The following is a 19,386-nucleotide window of genomic DNA, read 5'->3' as shown; positions in this document are numbered from 1 at the left end:
CAGATGGCTGTGTCTTCTGTTAAAGGATGTGTCTCAATGGCACACGAGGGGAACTCATTTTTCCAAAATGTAGAATTAAGATGGGACAACAGGAGCCTGAAGCAAGGCATAAAGTACCAGGTAGTCAGTTTTATGCACTGAAAGACGTTGACCTTATATGATAAAAGATAAATAAGAACATCTGTTTACGTTTTCTTGATGTTTCCAGAAAGCTCACCGGGGAATGCACAGCCTTCAGGTTAACGTTGGCCTGGACAGAGTCTCTCCAGCTCCCTGTCCCTCACACACACTACTGGCCAAAGTTCAAACCAACCTCAGGGACCGCTTAGAGCACACTGTGCTGCTGGGCCTCTGTCCTCTACAGCCTGTGAGTCCACACATCAGTTCTCACTGCTTTCTTTCTGTGCTCTTCATATTTGAAGACATTATGAATGGTTAAGAATAAGACTTGATGCGGTGATACTGCCCTACCTCATCACTTCTTGTGTTAAACTGGCCGTCTTTGGTCTCGTCGGGTCAAACAGTTTTGTGTTGAACACTATATATATTCTTTCTTTCCCTTGAATGACCTACAGAGTTTTTCACTTACCTCATCTCCTTTCTTGAGCTCTCGTTAATTGCCTCTTTGCCTCTCAGACTCTGTCGTGGTCAGGATCCCACAGAGTGAACTCAGGCGAGGAGCTGTTTTACACCCAGTCCCAGCTGGCTGTGACAGGGCGACCGTACCACTGCAGCTTCACCTTCGCCCTTACCAACTCCTCCACGCTTCACGGGACCAACATGTCTCTGTTCTCTGAGGTAAACAACTACAAGGACTTGTTGTGAATTTATAAGTTGTTCAAGTATTTTTAATTTCAACAAAGTTGGAAATTAAAAATACTTTTCTAAATTTGTTGCTGAATATGTGACACGATTCACCTGCAGGACCTTTACAGCCCAGTATTGATATTTAATATTGTGAGAAATGGGCTTTTGTGCATATTTCTATGAGAAGATTCATGTTACTCTCATGTGTAAATAGCAACACTGTCAGCCACTGGCAACAGGGCAAGTAGCTACACACACCCATACCGACTTCACTAAGTAAAATGTTGTATTACGACTGCTAAATTTGTACAAAAAAAGGAAAAAACTGACAGCATGTGTTTATTCTGTGGAGTTTGGAATCACTTCCTGCAGTCACTGCTGGTTCCTAATAAGGACTCCAGGATCGAAACTTAGTGAGATATCCGACTAGCCTTCTTTTTGTAAGTCGGGGTCCTACTAATTCTAAACATGCCTCTATTTGTTTCACGCTTTACAGTCTAGGATGGGTAATTGTAGTGTGGAAGTGAGGGGCAGTGCCCTGTCTCAAGTCAAAGGGTCAGGTCTCCAGGTACAGGCCACACTGGACGGCAGAGAGAAGATCTGGCTGAACGGTACAGTCGAGGGACGATGCCTGCAGACTACAGCGGGTCATATGAATGGTAAATGCAGAAGAACCTTAGCCATGCATTAATGCCAAAATATATCAAACTTAGAAATAAAATGAAATTGTCTCTTGCTGTGCAGGTCTAGGCCTCAGTGAGGATCTCACCGTAGCAGGATGTGTGGGTGTAAACCACAGTTTGACGCTGGATGTGCAGAAAAGAAGCGGCAGCGGCACATCTGAAACTCTGGGCAGAGTGTTTCTGGGAACAGCCAATCAGACACTAATGCTGAGAGCAAGTGGCTGTTTGGAGAGTCTGACTGCAGCAGAGGTGTCGCTAATGGCATGAACACATCCCAGTGTTTGCTTTCATGTGAATGGCCTTTTTTTAAAGTGGTTGTTTTCATTCATTTCACAGCAACGGGCGGACTGTTTAAGCTCTCAGATACAGATTAAACTTACGGAGAGAATCAAGGCATTGCAGCGTCTCCTCATAGACTTTAGAAGACAGGTAACCACATACACACACACTGGAATTCTTAATGTAATAACAGGAGCTTTCTTGGATTTAACTGCTGTGCTGTTTCTGTTAATCCCCCACCACTCCAGTCCAGAGACAGTCAGCTGCTGCAGGAGCTGAGCGCTCTGCCTCTCCATGTTTCACAGCAAGCAGAGGCTCTGCTGGGGAAGAAAGAAAGAGGCGTGCTGGCTCTGTGGCAGAGGAGCCCGCTGCGTCACTTCTTGACCGATAGCCTGCCACGCTTTCTGAATCTGCTGCAGCACGCCTCGCTGCTGGGACAGCAGGAACTTAGGAGTGAGTGCGGAAAGACAGAAAGCTTACCAGAGCTTCAGGAATGATGCATTCCAGTTGTGCGCACATGATTAATTTAGTTCTGGTGAATAAAGACATGGGCTTTAGTTTTTGAGCGATTGCTGTGCCGTCACCAATTGAATTTCCTTAAGGAACTCCAAACATAAACTAATCTTCTCTCCCTTAACTTATTTACCGGAAGCATGAAAAGCATCTCTTCTGTCTCTCAAGGCATTATTTAGCAAATTTCTCTTCTTGCGTCATCATCGATGATCACATCTCTTTTTGTGGTCCCTCGCGGTTTCCTGTGAGGTGTTCTGAAGTATGTATACTCATGTGAAACTGTGAAACGTGTACCTCCATCCCTCGTTCTGCCTCAGGGCCGCTTGCCACTCTGGCGGGTGTGTACCAGGATGTGAAGGGCCAGAGGCTGGAGGCGATGTGGAGGGAGGCTGTTCTGCAGTGGAATGACAAGCTGGTGGAGGTCCTTCCTGCTCTGCTGGAGAACCCTCAGCTCAGACTGCTGTCAGAGGCCGGTGTCACCGCGCTCAGCATCGCCCTGGATGTGGTGAGAAACTGCACTCTGGTGCCTTTTTAAATGTGCTCGATGAGGTTTTGACTGGGTTAGACAAACTAAAAACTTTATCAAGGTTGTTGATAAGTGTCTGCCTTCAAATTAGATCATACAGTTAGTTCCATAAGTTTTTGGACAGTGACAAATTAAGTGTCCACAATTGTAGTTTTTGCTTCTGTGCACCACGACAGTGGGTTTTAAACCAAACGACTGAAGTACAGACTTTAAGTTTTTAAGGGGTTTAACAAAAGCATTCACTGTATAGGAGTTACAGCTATTTTTATACTACAGTATTTCATTTTCAGAAGTTCCAAATTAATTGGACAAAACTAATATGATTTAAAGTATAAAGATAGTTTTTAATACTTGGATATTCATCCTTCATACTACCTGAGGTCTACAGCCCATGGACATCATCAAATGTTGTGTTTCCTCCCAAAATGCTCTGTCGGGCCTTTGCTGCAGTTGCCGCTTGTTTGTTGGTCTCTGTGCATTCAGTTTGTATTTAAGAACTGAAAAGCAAACATTAAAGCCTTGAAGTAAGTTGCCTGATTTGGCCACTGAAGAATATCTGAGCAGAGAGTGTAGCCCTGCACTATTCATCATTCACTCAGCCAGCTTCTTCCATCAGCAGTCACCTCATCAATAAACACCAGCGATCCATATCCACTGGCTGCGGCGGTGTTTTGCTATCCATATGCTTCACATCATGAACCGTTTCTCTCCTTCTCCAGACTTTTCTCTTCACATCATTCTGGTACAAATTAAGCTTGCTTTCAACTGTCAATTTTCTTTTATTTTTCCCATAAGTGTGCCGGCTCACTTAGACATTTTATGGCCGAAAACCCAAAGTCTGATCTGGCCTTCCAGTTCTTGAGTTTGTGGTGGGTGGTGTAACCCCTCTGTATGATCCATGTGTCAGGTGTCTCTTGTTTTAAGGCTTTGACAATGATACATCGGCCTCCTCCAGAGTCTTCTGAATTGCTGTGATGGTTTTCCCGAGCCAAAAAAAGAATTCTGCAATCATCCACTTTAGTTGTCGTCTGTGGTCTCTCAGGCCGTTTGGTGTCCAGTGCATTCCTTCTTTTAAAAAATGGACCAGATTTCATATTTAGCTACTCCCAAAGTCTGTTTTCTCTCTGACAGGTTGATTTTGGGTTTTCGGTCTAATGATGGCCTGAACTATATCACTTTGAGCCTAATATTGAGAGTTCCAGTAAAAAGATACCAAATGCAAGTTCAACACTTGGATTCTTCAACCATCCATCTTCTTCCACTTATCCAATTCAGAATCATGGCAGGGCTGGAGTCCCAGCTGTCACAGGGTGAGATGTGAAGTACACAGTGGACATGCTGCATGTCTGTTATAGGGCTCGTACAGAGAGACAGACAGCCATTTATGCTTACAGACAGTTTAGAATCACCGATTAACCTGGCATGTGGAGAAAAACCACACAAGCATACGGAGATCATGCAAACTCCAAAAAAAGGCCCCAGCCAGTCAGTGGATTTGAACCCAGAAGCCTCTTGCTGTGAGATAACAGTACTAACCAGTGCACCACTGTGCCACCCTCACTTGGTATCAGCTCCAGATACCTTATCTACTTTGTTTGTCATGGGATCATAAGGCCTCACCTGGCCATGAAACCGCCTGCCTGTCAAATGCCCGATTGGATTTGAGCCTTGAAATATTGGGGATAATGTATGAAACATGATGCAATTCCTAAACACTTAATGCAGCACTTTTGCCAAACGCCCGGGATTAAATGTCTGAGTGAAAGTCTGCACTTCAATGACATCTTGATTGTTCCGTTTAAAATACACTTACATACAACTCTGACTAAATACTTGTCATTGTGCAGAAACTTGGACCTAATGTCACATGGTCAAGCAAAAATATGGTGAGAAATTTGTTAAATGCAAATATATATATATACATATATAATATGTTATAAAACAGCAAAGTCATTTATATTGGCAAAGTGAGATACGAAAAACATCTGCATGCAGTAAAGCGTAGTGTCCAGTCTGCTGAGATTCTTCTTCCCTCGCTCCCGTGTGGAAAGGACAGCTTGTAGTGATGAGTTGTTTATGCATCACATTTTTATCCTGCTACATAATGTTTATTTGATTTATGCTTATTTCTTATAATGTTTTCACATCATAATAAAAGAGAAAGGGCATACTTTCGTGATTAATTATTAGTATGAAACATAGCAGCTGTATATGTAAAACATAGAGAGGGATAGATTGTTTTGATGTACGACAGTTGCTCAGATGTCACGATCTCTTACACCCACTCTTCCTCCTGTGCCTTTCACATTGTTCCCATCCATTGTTTGTTTCAACCTTTGCTAAAAGACCTATTTGAACCCGATAAATGTGTCAATGTGTCAATCAGGCAGGCCAGCATACCTACCACTGGATTGAGACCAGGCTGGCGATGGCTCTGTCTGGAGTCAGAAAACGGCTTGCGTCAGTCTACAAATTCTTCCCCAGGTACTGCACATATCAGAGTGAAGACAGCTATATCACCGTTTTGTTTTTTGTGTTTTTTGAAATGGTCAGTTTATTTGGGTTCACTGCAGGTCCAAACTACATGTTGAATTATAGTCACCGAAGTGCTCTCTAAGCTATGTGCACCTAGATGTTCGTACCTAAAGCTGGACCTGTTTTAACTTAAGCAATAACTCGATCAAGAAGTTTAAAGATCGAGTTTTGATCCAGAGTACAACTGATGGATTAAAATGATTCCAGTTAGATTTTTTTCCTTTGTTTTTCCTTTCAGCGAATGTTCAGTGATTGTGTCGGTGCCGCTGCCGCAGCTGTCCCGGTCAAGGACGGCCAAAGCCGGGCTGATGGAGATCCTCCTCGAGGAGTGGATCCTGAGACCTCTGCTGACCCTCGCCTCTGTCAGACCCACTGCCGAACTCTACCGCCTCAAGAGGAAGATCATGGACAGCCCCTTCACACGTAAGCCACCGTTTGATTTACTCAGTTTCAGCACGTTCATGACAGTGCTGTTGATCAATTTTACTGAGACCGTATTGACACAAAGTGTCGAGGTGTCATAAACGCTGATGTTTATTACGGGTGTACAAGTCGTGCTGTTCTACTTTTTTTCTTGGATCTTTTGTGATCTCCTGGATGTTTTTCTGTGCTCAGACGACTTTTGGAAGGCACACTACTTATGGAAAAGTTCACTGGGTTTTTAATCTTCTCCATTTGTACTTCATGAGTCCCAGAACCTCAAAAAGAACTTGTCACTGTTCCCAGGCTGGTGTATTTCAACTATACTCTTCTTCTGTCTTTTCTCAGATCTCGTTTTAAATGTTTTATGTGAGGATTTAACTGACAGGTCTGGCAGAGCAAGCCTCAGTATCTGCACGGAAACCAGCTGTAGCAGTACCAGCCTGGTAATTGTTGCATTTAGGTCCTCAGGAGGTGCTTTTTAGGCACGCTCAGTTGGTATTCGATAACCTCTTCACTTCAGTCCATATAAATATTATTTAAAAGTCAGTAAAGTGTCATATGCTGCAGGGTGAGAAGTAATATCCAGGACAGACTGAATGGAAAAAGTGAGCATTTATTTTGATTGATGAAGTCCAAAAGAATACAAAACTCCAGAGGCAAAAGGGAAACACAATCCAGAGCTGTCAGAGAACGCACTGGGAGACTAAACAGATGCTCAAAAACTGCAGAGAAAGGCAGAGCTGGAGTACTCATACATGAGGTAAACAAGGGGGGGTGGACAGACGAGGGTAACGAGATACAGCTGAAACCAATAAGGACACAAATGACTAACAAAATAAAACAGGAAGTAACTAACAAGTGCAGAGGTTAGACACAGTTGATACGCGCAGCATCTTTACACACAGTGGAAGACCAGGATAAACTAATAAAGAGGGAATCAAATTGTAAACAATAAAAAACAAAGAAAATTGAATAATCAACAAAAATCTAAAGATTAAAGAACTAAAACCTCTGTGTCAGCACGCAGGACCATGACTGTTAGCTTTGTTTTGGATTATCTTAGATTATTAGATTAAACATCAAAGAGGGTTTTTTTTTTTTTTGTTCATATTTAATCCATCATTCAAAACATTTTAGGTCATGGCTGGAACACATCTGCAGTAAATGAGTACTGGAGGCACTTGTCTAAAAAAATACCGACTTATATGTTGTAAACATGTAGTAATGAACATGGAGTAACTAAATACGGAGTTAGACCAGCTATGAGTGGAGGCGTAGGTAAAAAGGGCACTGCATGTCAACATGAAATATTTATTATTATTTCTGCTTCAGATTCCTTCCCTTTGGCTTATTTTCCATGACGAACGTAACAAATAACATATTTCTGATGACTTCACACGACTGGTAGTGTGTACATGTGTGCCTTCAGGTGTGTTTTGTCTTTTTGCGCTTGTTTTTCCCCACACAAAGTTCCAGCATTGTCACATTTATACAGCTGTCTGTTCCCACATTCGCCCTCAGTCTTATGGGAACCACATCTCAAATATTTCTCATCTCATTTTAGATCCAGTAGCAACCTGCGTGTTGCCACGTAAAAGTTCAACGCACTGTTAACAACACTTAAATCACGATTAATGTAAAAAGAAAATCAAAAACAGAATAAAAATATATAAACATATAAATAAGAAAAGGATGTCAGCAGAAGGCCTAATTGAAAGAAATGTTTTGAACTGTTAATCAGTTAAACTGAGCTGGAGCCTCGGTGCCGCATGAAAGGCTCTGACCCCCCGTCGTCTTCAGTCTTGTATGAGACAACTAGTATATTAGTGAAAACAGCGAGCAGCACTGTGTTTAACACCAAGCTGAGATAAGTAATCTGGAGTGTGTCCGTTTAGCTTCGTATGCAAGTGTGAGAATTGTAAAAGAAATTCTAAACTCCGCTGGCAGCCAATGAAAACAGAAAAAAGCAGGGGTGATGTGAGCTCGCTTGTTAGAGTGCGTTAGGAGTCTGGCTGCAATTCTCTCAGTTTTTCCCTTCTTATCTCACCAAAAGACCAAGCTCTGTTGGTGGCAGATCAGTTCGTAGTGACATTTGACGGTCACTTGTATGAGCTGCCAGGTTCGTGTCCACTACTCCTGGCCCGAGACGTCGGCCGCGACCCGTCGTTCACGCTGCTGCTCGGCACAGACACGCAGAGCCTCCTCCTGATACAAATGAATAACCACACCATCAACGTTCAGCGCAACGGGCAGGTATGTGTTACTCTCGACGACTAAAGAGTGTTCAGGCCATGAGGAATAAGACGGTAAATGCTTGTGTCACAGGTGAGGACCGACTGCAGCGGCGCCGTCAGCCACACGTTTCTCACTGATGATGGAGTGACAGTCAGGAAAGCATCAAACGCGGTGCAGGTGTCCAGTCAGAGCGGGATGTTTGTGTCATGTGACCTGTCGCTCGAACTGTGCAGCTTCACTCTGGATGGATGGTTACATGGTGGGAAAGAGTCAGCATGGCCCATTATAAATATCTGTCTTCATATTCTCACACATATACACCTTTCTGGCCTGCACAGGTGTGTCCACCGGTCTGTTTGGGACCAACGATAACGACGCAGGAAATGATTTTCCTATGTTTGACGGATCTCAGGCTAAAAACTTGGAGGATTTTCTCTACACCTGGCAGGTAGGATCAGTGAGATTAATCAACACATAAGATAAGATAAGATAAGATAAGATAAGATAAGATAAGATAAGATAAGATAAGATAAGATAAGATAAGATGGCCTTTATTAGTCCCACAGGTGGGAAATTTGTTTTGTTACAGCAAAAGTGCAAAGTTATGTAGCAGAAATTAGAAAACACTGGAATGCAATAAAATAAAATAAAATAAAATACTATGTACAATAGAATAAAATAGAAATACAAATACTATATACAACTGAGTAGGAAAATACAAAAACACAACTTCGTCAGAAGAAGAATTGCACATATAGCAGTCTTATTGCACATGTGTGGGTTTGTGTGTTTGATCAGCTGCAAAAGTCTTTATTGTGGAGTCTGACAGCAGTGGGGAGGAAAGACCTGCGAAATCTCTCCGTCCCACACCGTGGGTGCCGCAGTCTCCCACTGAAGGAGCTGCTCAGTGCTGTCAGAGTCTCATGCATGGGGTGGGAGATGTTGTCCATCAGGGATGACAGCTTAGCCACCATTCTCCTGTCACTCACCACCTCCACTGGGTCCAGAGGGCATCCTAGAACAGAGCTGGCCCTTCGGATCAGCCTGTTCAGTCTCTTCCTGTCCCCAGCAGAGATGCTGCCCCCCCAGCAGACCACACCATAAAAAATGGCTGAGGCCACCACAGAGTCATAGAAGGTCTTCAGGAGTGGGCCCTCCACTCCAAACAACCTGAGTCTCCGCAGCAGGTACAGTCTGCTCTGCCCTTTCCTGTAGAGGGCGTCTGAGTTATGAGTCCAGTCCAGTTTGTTGTTCAGATGAACACCAAGGTACCTGTAGCTGTCCACAGCCTTGATGTCCATACCTTGGATGTTCAGTGGTTGCAGTGGAGGATGCTTGTGCCTGCGGAAGTCTACCACCAGCTCCTTGGTTTTACTGGCATTGATCTGGAGGTAGTTCAGCTGGCACCAGTCCACAAAGTCCTGAGTCAGTCCTCTGTACTACATGACATCGGTCCAGTTCTCAAAAAGATGTGCAATATGAAATAAAGCGGATTTCAAGGATTTGTAAATCATTTAAACTCTACATTTGATCGAAAATACAACAAAAAGGCTTTAAAGTGAAAAAGGACTGGGTAAGGACTGAATAATCGAGGAATGTTCTCAGGATTAAAATAATCATGAACGGTCATGGTCTTCAGGCCCTCGAGTGAATTCATTAAAAAATATAAACCACTCCGTAGCACATGTTAAAGCTCTGACATTGAAAGAAAAAGCAGACAGAAACAAGATGCAGAAACTTCACTGGGCATAGCAATATTCTGGGCTTGGGTCCATTTATGTACTAAGATCAGTGGAAAGCTGTTTGCTGGTATGACCGATAAAAATCAAATTTTTGGCAGGGGCAAATAGAAAGGGACAAAGAAAGGCTTGTTAGCACTACACGCTTAAAACTCCAGCATCCATTATAGCATAGGTTTGCAATTGCATGAAGTGGAATGTGTTCCTCGGTCATCTGTTGATGTCATCACCCTGTTATTGATGAAAGATATAAAAATAAATAAATAAAATCTTCTTTCAGCTCTAAGGTTTTACATAAAAACGATTTGCTCCTCAGCAAGTCTTAAAATTATTAAGTGTGACTTCAGAGGAACAACAACTCTCACATCACTGTGGAGGAATTTTGGCGCTGTCGTCTTTACAACATTGCTTCAGCTCATTGGGCGTTTGCTTATGCACGGCTCTCTGAAGGGCCCGCCACATCATTTCTGTCAGATTGAGATCTGGACTTTGAGTGCGCCATGGCAACACGTCGAATGATATATTTTTCAGCCGTTCCATCAGCTGTTCCATGACCCAGTTGTGGCCAAACTTTAGATGTCAGACTCATATTTGAGTAGAAAACTTTGGTATACGGAGGAGTTCATGGTCGACTCAGTGACTAAGAGGGGCTGAGGTCCTGTGGCTGCAGTCCAAATCATCACCCCTCCCCCACCGTGCTTTACAGTTGTGAGGTGTTTGTGCTGACGTGCTGCATTTGCTTTACTCCAAATATAGCGCTGGGCATTAAGGACAAGCTTCTCCACTTTGGTTTTGTCTCCAAGTCTTGTGGTTTGTTCAGATGCAACTTTTCAAACCTGAGCTGTGCTGCCAGCTTCTTTTTGTCATGGATCCTGAGTCTTTGACCCAGCGTTTTCAGTTTTCTTATGGATTTATGACTCTTTCCTTTGTTATAAGAGATGATTTCAGTTCTAGCTTTGTACAGTTTAGTCTTGAGTTTGGTGTCTCTGAGTTTATCTGTATTTCTGGTTCATGCTTTTTTGTTCCATATTGTTAGCTTTCTTTTGTGTCTTTGTCCCGTCCCTGTGTCTCCGGTGGGAGTCAGTCTTATCCTGCATGTTTATCCTTTTCCACAGTCATGTCTCTGTTTATTTTCCCACTGTGTTCGTCAACATTGTGTGCCTTGGTCTCTGTCTCTGGGTTTGTTTTCCTTCCGTCTATCTCGCTGTCTCTGTGTGTCTCTCTCTGTCATGTGTGTGTTGCTCTCCCTGCGTCAGGTTTGTCTGTCTTAAGCCTGGGTCTCTGTGTTGGTGCTTCCTGTCTTATTTTGATAGTCCTTGTCTCCTTTGCATTATGTTTAGTTTTGCTTACCCTGTCTCGTTATGTCTAATTTGTTTCTGCTGCCTTTCGCGTGCCTTCACTTCCCTGATCACCCTCTTGTGTACATATTGTCCCGCTGTCCTGTGCCGGAACGCCCGTTCTTCTTCTATGTGTCTTGTTCATGTTCCAGGATCCTTGTTACTAGTGTTTTCCCCATTTAGTTTTCTGTTAGTGAAAGTCTTTGTCCACTTTTTGCCTTTTATTTTGTAGTTTTGCACAGTTTTGATCAGCCTTAATAAACAGCTCGCTTTTGTTAGGATTAGTCCAAGCGTCTGCATTTGAATCTTCTACAAAACGTGACCTGCCTCTGACAGATCGTGACATCTTTTTTGAGGGAAGAGGCTTTCTCCTGGAAGTCCTTCCAAATAAGCCACACTTATTCAATCATTTCATAAATGTACTGTGTCGAACTTTAATATCTAACATGCCAGGAGTCGGAGATGTAGCTCTTGGGTTTTGGCAGTGTCTCTGAGCACTCTCAAAGATTAAGCATTGTGGTAACACACAGCTGAATTCTCCAGAGCAGCAAACTGCAAAACATCTGCTTTTATAGAGATGCTCACACTCACTAATGATCAGTTAATCACATGCATTTGATCTGCTAATTAGTCTCTTAATTCCTTTGGAAGCAGTGAGGGTGTCGTTAGATTTTATACGCAGCGTTTTTTCCTGTTGGCTTATTTGCGCTGAATAAATAATGACGTGCTGTAATAAGTCATTTATTGTTGCTCATTTGAGGTCTTATTCACCTGATTGTATTTTAGGACCTGCTTGGAATTGAACCCTAAGAAGTGAAAGAGGGTTTACGTTTTACAATGACTGTATGTAACAAACGAAGAATTATGAAAACAGTTTGTGTTTCAAGCGACAGCCATTCATTTTCTCTACCAAACATTTGGAAAGTGTTAAAAAATCATATGCGATAATGGGAAACATACTCCTGCATAAACATTTTTTGGTGAACTTTTTGCTGGGATCGAATACAGAATGAACATATGTTCATAAAAATAAATCAGTTTTGACATTTGATTTGTAATTTTGGTTCTCTGTGGTTAAATCATTTTCGAATCACTGCATTCTGCTTTCATTTGCATTTCAGACAACATCCCAATATTTCCTGAAATCGAGTTTTAATGAAATTGTGAAATCTTGTATCTACAAATGTTTGCACGTTTTCCTTAGCTGAGTTTTTGTTTGTATCTTTAGATGAAACCTACATGCATCAAACCTTCTGCGACAGCAGCCGTCAGTCCAGCGAGCTGTGACTCTTTGTTCTCTTCTCCCGATTCTCCCCTCAGCTCTTGTTTCAGAGTGGTAAGTAACAACAACAGCAGGCATCTGCTGGTGGTTTCTTCACCAGAAAATCTTTATTAAAATCGCATTTATGTTTGGAAAGCTCGTCGTGACTGGAAGTGAAAACAGATAACTATGGAAACCTTTCTGTTTTCCCCATCTCCATCTTTGCTTTTTGGGGGTTGATCACATGTGGTGTTCTCACAATCCTGCGTTGTGTTGTCAGGTGGATCCCAGTCAGTTCATGTCTGTGTGTAAACTCAGCTCATCGAGAGCACCCTGCAGATTAGCATTTGCTTTCGTTCACCTCTGCCAGCAGAACTACATACCCATGGAGGTCCCCGTTCAATGCAGTGAGTTAGGCCTGATGCGTGATTATTATTGTACTAATGTGTCCGTGTATTCTTGGCAATCTTTTTGAATTCAGACATGCAAAATGTATATTTTGTATGTAGTTTTAACTTGTTTTTGTGTGTGTGTGTTTCTGTTTTAGTGAAAGTGTAAAGAAAGGACAAGCTAATGAAGAGCAAAAATGGCCAGTTTCTGACCTCTGTGAGCTGCTATAATGGACAGATTTAGTCTTTATACCACTGTTTGTGCCCCATTGCCTTCATACTTTTATATTGTATTGAACTGTATAGTCACACATTCTTATACCTCCTGTGATGTACGCTTTTGTCCTGTTTAGACGTGCGTTGATTATCCCATTAATGTGAATGTAAACACATTCACTGTAGCAAGTAGTTTATTAATAACACAATGTAATAAAAACATTTTTTTAAAAGATTTGTGTCAATGCATTGTGAGGAGGGAGCGCCTGAAAGTAGCTTTTTATTGTATATCATTCTTTTCAAACTTTGCTTTTGTGACCAGGACAATTATTAACACAAAGTTTGAATTAAAAAGAGTCATTTCTTTCAAAAAATTTGAGGCATAAGCGATCAGGACATGAAACTCAATACACATGAGCAACAGATGTGCTATAACAGTGTAACACCCAGGCTGTGGTTTGTAGTGCAAACAGTGAAGATGCTGAAGACTCACTTTGGTCCACCACATTTACTAATCCTCACTAAAACTTAGTAAAACATCCTTGTTTCTTAGTTAACTGGTCCCCTGGAAGATGGGTATATAGTTGTGTATCTTTGACTTCTGTCTTTGTGTGACACATTCGGCAATCCACACAACGTTCCGACTCTCCTGCTCCTTAAGTTTGATGTAAGAGTAAAATACTCCAAAGTGGAACTGCTGCAGGAAAGCAAGTATGTTCAGCTTCACCTGGAAAAATGATAGATGTGTAAGCTGCAAGAATCTACAGTCAGGGCAACCTAACAAGAAAAGTACATACTGTTACTAAATTTAAATTAATCACCTGTACTTTTTAAGAAAATATATATACTTTCAGCAGGTGATTAAAGCGATTTTAAACATGATAGAGTCATCTCTGGGGTTTACAGAGGTCTAAAACATGAAAATATCCAGTGAGCTGCAGTTCTCATAGAAGCTAGAAGTCATGGGACAATGGCCAGACTGCTTTAAACTGATAGGAAGGCAACAGTCTGATAACCAAGTTACAACCAAGGTGTGCAGAAGAGCATCTTCTAGGAGAGCACACCTGTGAATCTGAATCTGTGCTACTAAAAATTCATGTAGCTCTGAAGACAAAAGCAGCTCCAACTAGGTGTGGTGTACCTAATAAAGTGGCTGGTGACTATATGTCAGATTCTCTTATTTGAAAGTCTGAATGGTCAGCCTGGTTCAAAGGTTTTTTACAATATTAAAAAGTGGAAAATAAATCTGTGACAGTTCAAAACAAAGTCATTATTACCTCTTGTTCGAAGAATCGGTCCTCAAGAGTCTTAAAATCTGATCCAGGCTCAGGGTCATCAAAAACCATTTTATAGTCCTGCAGGGAAGTTTGAGTTTACACTGACCACATGTCTGACTCAAATTATGTGCAATAACAACTGTGCAGCATCTAAAAGGACATGAGGTCAAACTCACTGGGTAGCAGTCAGCCACAGCCTTGACCTGCTCGTGGTCCTCCGCCTGGGCCAGGAGTTTCAGTCCTCCAGGGTAAAGTTTGCCACAGGATGGATACAGCGCACTCCTGTCTGCATTGCTGAGATCCGTCCCAAAGGAGTTCACCGTGATGATGAAGGCCCGCCGGTCCGCCTCAAACTGCAGCATCCATAAAAGCACACGGCATTTACAGCAAAACAAATCTCAATTAGTTTGTAAGACTTCAGTTAAACAAACCCATGCATTATGAAAAGCCAGAGTACCTCCAGGACAGGGCACATTACGTCCTTTGTGGCACCGCCCACGCTCTTGCAGAAAGAGTGGAAAGACTGCAAATATGCCTGTGCGGTAGAACAAAAGGCACCGAGATCAGCACAAATTTCATGAAAAACAGATCGCGTTCAGACACCGCTGTAAAACTTAAGTGCAGCTGTTAAACATGTTTATGACAGTAGTATAAACTACAGTAAAGAATTTATAGCATATTTAGCATATTTATAGCATGTGCAAAAATACTATAAAACAGGTGTCAAAGCTGAGTTAGGTTAGTCATGCCATCTTATGCCATGCTCTGCTCACCTTATACAGTTTGTTTCTCAGGATCTCAGCCTCCATCTCGTCCAGGCTGCACTCAGATACGGCATCTTGGAAAAACTGACCTGTAGCGAGAATAAAACAACACAGTAACCCTCAATATGTTGTAAATATTAGTAGACCTTAAACATGGAAGCCCACTCCTGACATGAAGAATAATAACATATGGTCAAAGCTGTGTTTACTATATCCCTGCTCACACCTACTGCTTCATCCTTAGCTTTGGTAAACTATGACTCTGAAAATTTTAGCACTGACTAATTTTTAGCTGTGCTGAGGGACCAGAGAGCCAGAGAAGTCTAAAATAAAGAAACCAGAAGTAGCTTATAAGGCATGTTGCTAACTAAAATACACAAACTTTCTTGGAAGGTATTATGAACACATTTAGAGGGTTTAACAGCCAAGGAGGAAAAATTAAAGAAAACAGAAACTTGCATTGCCTTTTAATGACTATTGCTAATCAGTGCAAAGTGTTTAAACTAAAGTGTTTTTAGTGATGTTTTCTTCAGTTAAAAACTCATTTATATTTAAGTCAGTGATGGTCTGTCACAAGTGTATTAGAGCTAAAAGATAATTAAATATTAATATTATACATCTTTGCCATCATTAGAAATTAAAAAAATAAAAATAAAAAACAGACATTACCTAGCGGTGTGTCCACCAGGATGGCTGAGTACAGTTCAGCTGGAGTGCGGGCAATGCCCACGGCTGCCATTTGGTCAAACGCTCCCAGTGGGTGACACCGTGGGAGCAGCTCTGACACATCTTTGTTCTTCAGGGCCCCCGTGATCAGCATCACCACATTGTCGATCATGTAGCTGTAACTATGGCAACACAGAGACCGCATGAATTGAATATCCCTTTTACCCTGCATGACAGTTCATGTAAAATGCTTCCTGCTCATCCCGTTTTTATAAACCACAAAGAGTGTTGTAGAAGGAAGGTTTTCATCACATATGATAAATCGCACTGAGACCTCGCCACGTTTGCCACAAGGTCTCCACTGTCTGCGTAAACACTGTCCTCTTTAGCTGAAAATCTCAGCAGCAGCTAACCTGCAGGATGCTGTTGAAGTGCATCTGCTTATCCTGTGACACAAGCTATAAATAAAGCACATGCAGTGACTAGGCACACCTTATATAGTCAAGGAAGGTAGACAGAGGTGGCAGGGCGTTAGAGCGCAGGCAGCTGAATTCAGTCACCAGATTCTCCCTCAGCTTGCTGTCCAGCAGCGACACAGTCAAATCGCCCTCAGAAGAGGACAGCAGTTTACCGTAGTCTGTGCTCTGAAGGTGTAGCTTCATATCTGAGCAGAAGACATGACAAATCGAATGTTTTATATGCCACTGCTTGTTAGTTTGCAATTTTCAAATAAGCAGGAAAAGGTTAAACAAGGTACTGATCACCGATAGATAGACAGACAGACAGACAGACAGATAGATAGATAGATAGATAGATAGATAGATAGATAGATAGATAGATAGATAGATAGATAAACATGTTTATCCCTTGAGCGATCTCTGTCAGCTCCCCACTGCAATTGCTTCCAAAACCCCCTCATATGTGCATAATATTTTTTAGACTGCAGGTATTGTACATTTGCATATTATGACACATTACACGTGTGATGCAAAATGCTTACCCTCTAGTGTGTCACACTGGGCCAGATTATGATAATCAGTCTGAGACAGAATCCCAGCTTTCATTCCTCGAACCAAACCCTCCAGGTAGCCGTGATCCACGTTAAAACTGAGCTCCTCGCACACTGCCATAATGCCAAATGAGTTATTGAGTAGAACTGCCGCAGTCACGGCGTGATTTTAGCTTTTCTTTATATATATCAGCTTCTCCATAATACCCTCTCTGACTAACATTCATGCAGCTATTTTTCCTTCCTCTTTGACAGCAAGAAATTCCATGGCTAAAAGTGTTTGCTGCCTCAGTTCCTGCTTTTAGTACATTCACTCTGACTCGTGTGTATTCACCGACTCTGTTTGAACCACTGTGTAGCTGGAATTTCAAAAATGAAATGAAATATAGACCCTGATGGGGTTTTTTGGTTTTTTTGCTCTGTTCACACGGAGCACGGAGGAAAAAAGTAGAAAAGAAGCTAAACAAGCACCCAGTAAAAAGTCCACTTCACTGCTCTTCTGTTCTAAATAGTTCAAAATACACACTAGACTAATGACTACTAGTGATGACATCGGCATTGTCTTCATAGATCATTTGTGCTGATGTCAGCATTGCTAATATGGAAATGTAGTGTGATTGTGAAATCATATAAAAATGTTTTAAAGAGCTCAAACAAAGGGAGTGCATATGTCTCCCAAAGACTAATATAATATATCTTAATTTGTGTGACCTCGACCTTTGACCTATGATCTTGAAGCATTACATACTAAAATGGTGTATTTTAATATCTTTATCTGTGTGACTGGAGCAGGATTTCCTGAAATCTTTGGCTTCTGTACGCTGTAAAAACTCACTGCTTTTTGCACACAGAGAAATGTTGGTGTGTAGCATGCAGATATTATGCAGACGACAGGCAGTGAACATGAGCCTGTGGATTTTAAATGAGTCTTGTTCACTTACATATCCAACAAAACTGGCCTTTGTGCACGTTTCATGAATCTAACAGTGATTTTATGTGTAAACACTTATTAGTGAATGAGCCCATTGTCATGTTCAAGAACCCAATTTGAGATGATCTCAGCTTTGTGAGATGGTGCGTTATATTATTGGAAGCCATCATCAGAAGATGGGTGTAGCAATGATCACGGATTCAACATGCATCAACAATATATCGTCCACCACTAGCAGCCTGAACAACTGATTCAAGGGAGGATGGAGCCGTGTTTTCATGTTGTTTATGCCAGATTCTCACTCTATTATCTGAATGTTGCAGCAGAAAATCGAGATTCATCAGGCTAAGCAAGCATTTCTCCTCACGTGGTCTTCTGCTGCTGTAGAAGACGCTCTTCTGCATACATTGATTTAACGAAGCTTATTGCTTTTGCCTTCCTGTCAACTCAGAGAAGTCCTGTTTTTCTCGTCTGAGCTCTGGCATTTCCTCTTTAATCTTTTTTAACCTTTCTTAATCCTTTTTCTTCTGTGTAAACTAGAGATGTTTATACAGAATAATCTCAGTGGATCGTTTCTGAAACAGTTTCTGAAATACTCAGACCAGCCTGTCTGGCACCAGCAACCTTGCCACATCTTAAATGATGTTTCTTCCCCATTCTGATGCTCAGTTTAAACCTCAGCAGGTCCTTTTGACCATGTCTAGCTGAGTTTTTAATAAAAACCTGGAATTTTCTTTTCACCAGAAACCCACATAGCAATATTGGTATGGCCCGGATCTGGCCCACAGAATGTGCTTACACATGGCCCACATACCGCAAAGAATGACGGCTCTTTGGTGGCCCAGATCTGGTTTGCCAGGGGTGGCCCACACATGGGCCAGCACAAGGCCAGTTGCAGACACACTGCTGGCCCTGTGCTGGCCCAGAACAGTTTCAGCTCTGACCCCAGATGTCAGCCTAATGTGTGCCTTAATCAAGCCATGTAATAACAACATGTGCCAGAACACAATAGTGCAAAAGTAACATGACAAAACTCTGTTCAGACAGTGAATGGACTGATTCTGATACTATGCTTTTCTGCTCTCCTGGATTACTCAAGTTTCTATACAACATGCTACATTTACCCACTTTCTCTAAACTGAATGCTTCCTAACTACATTCATACACATTCACACTCTTGACATGCAGACTGGAGGAGCCAGGGATCGAACCACTAACCTTCCGATCAGTAGGTGACCCGCTCTACCGCCTGAGCTACAGCCACCCACTGGCAAAGACGAGCAAACCCTCACTAGGTTTTGGATGAAGTGTACACTCACAAACCTGTCAAACCTGCATTTGAAACGTTGGCTACCATAGCAGTGTAGTATTGCAACAATGCATTTGGGTCTTCTAACTAAAATAGGAAAATAGGAACATAAACAGTGCCATTATTGCCAGACCTGGCGCACATCTGATTGACATACACTCTGCCATGACACCAGTCAGTCAGAAGTGCCATCTTGATGCCAGATCCGGGCTAGACCTGTTTTCCATGAGCCTGGGCCACAAACCAAACCACAATCAAGCCAGATATGGCATGCCATCGCATAAACAGTGGCATCTATGCCAGGCCTGGCCCTTATCTGGATGACATACGTCTTATCATGCCAGAAGTCAGCCAGCAGTGCCGGCTTGATACCAGATCCGGGCCAGACCTGCTTGCTATGTGGGAACTTTTGGAGCTATAAAACATCTTCTTCTATCTTCTGTCGTTCGGTGAATCGGCGCCAAAACAGACAGTAGGAAGTTGTTTA

The 19,386-nt window shown here is 42.2% G+C and overlaps 2 protein-coding genes across 3 annotated transcripts in view; one reads left to right on the top strand and one right to left on the bottom strand.

The window, feature by feature from the left end:
• The window catches only part of LOC102081359 (uncharacterized), a 41,506-nt gene extending 28,331 nt beyond the window's left edge, over positions 1-13,175 (top strand). The window contains exons 59-73 of the mRNA XM_013269905.3: positions 209-367; positions 637-798; positions 1,304-1,466; positions 1,552-1,739; positions 1,827-1,919; positions 2,018-2,222; positions 2,600-2,787; positions 5,195-5,292; positions 5,582-5,766; positions 7,820-8,019; positions 8,092-8,260; positions 8,340-8,449; positions 12,306-12,413; positions 12,619-12,745; positions 12,886-13,175. Of these exons, the coding sequence (XP_013125359.3) occupies positions 209-367; positions 637-798; positions 1,304-1,466; positions 1,552-1,739; positions 1,827-1,919; positions 2,018-2,222; positions 2,600-2,787; positions 5,195-5,292; positions 5,582-5,766; positions 7,820-8,019; positions 8,092-8,260; positions 8,340-8,449; positions 12,306-12,413; positions 12,619-12,745; positions 12,886-12,896 (2,166 nt within the window). The 3' untranslated portion in view covers positions 12,897-13,175. The remainder of the gene's footprint in view (positions 1-208; positions 368-636; positions 799-1,303; positions 1,467-1,551; positions 1,740-1,826; positions 1,920-2,017; positions 2,223-2,599; positions 2,788-5,194; positions 5,293-5,581; positions 5,767-7,819; positions 8,020-8,091; positions 8,261-8,339; positions 8,450-12,305; positions 12,414-12,618; positions 12,746-12,885) is intronic.
• LOC100703579 (V-type proton ATPase subunit d 1) lies at positions 12,987-16,916 on the bottom strand. 2 transcript variants are annotated; one of them, XM_003438040.5, is made up of 8 exons: positions 16,651-16,916; positions 16,143-16,314; positions 15,654-15,832; positions 14,994-15,073; positions 14,678-14,755; positions 14,397-14,573; positions 14,221-14,298; positions 12,987-13,670 (listed from the first exon to the last, which is right to left on the bottom strand). In XM_003438040.5, exons 1-8 carry the CDS (start codon positions 16,778-16,780, stop codon positions 13,497-13,499), a joined length of 1,068 nt encoding a protein of 355 aa, XP_003438088.1. In that variant the 5' UTR covers positions 16,781-16,916; the 3' UTR covers positions 12,987-13,496. The 2 variants fall into 2 exon arrangements, with proteins under 2 accessions (XP_003438088.1, XP_025756343.1); XM_025900558.1 differs by having other exon boundaries at positions 15,654-15,826.
• Between the last annotated feature and the right edge of the window lie 2,470 nt (positions 16,917-19,386).

This window comes from Oreochromis niloticus, linkage group LG18 (assembly GCF_001858045.2).
Source record: "Oreochromis niloticus isolate F11D_XX linkage group LG18, O_niloticus_UMD_NMBU, whole genome shotgun sequence".
Taxonomy (NCBI): Eukaryota; Metazoa; Chordata; class Actinopteri; order Cichliformes; family Cichlidae; genus Oreochromis; species Oreochromis niloticus.
This window is presented reverse-complemented; position numbering and strand designations above follow the sequence as displayed.

Bases quoted from the DNA above. Each gene is read 5' to 3' on its own strand.
- LOC100703579 (XM_003438040.5), bottom strand. From the start codon at position 16,780: ATGGCAGTGTGCGAGGAGCTCAGTTTTAACGTGGATCACGGCTACCTG. The intron at 15,833-16,142 runs GTGTGCCTAGTC...GTGTTGCCATAG, and splicing joins ACCTTCCTTGACTATATAAG to TTACAGCTACATGATCGACA. The intron at 15,074-15,653 runs GTAATGTCTGTT...TTCTCGCTACAG, and splicing joins CCTGGTGGACACACCGCTAG to GTCAGTTTTTCCAAGATGCC.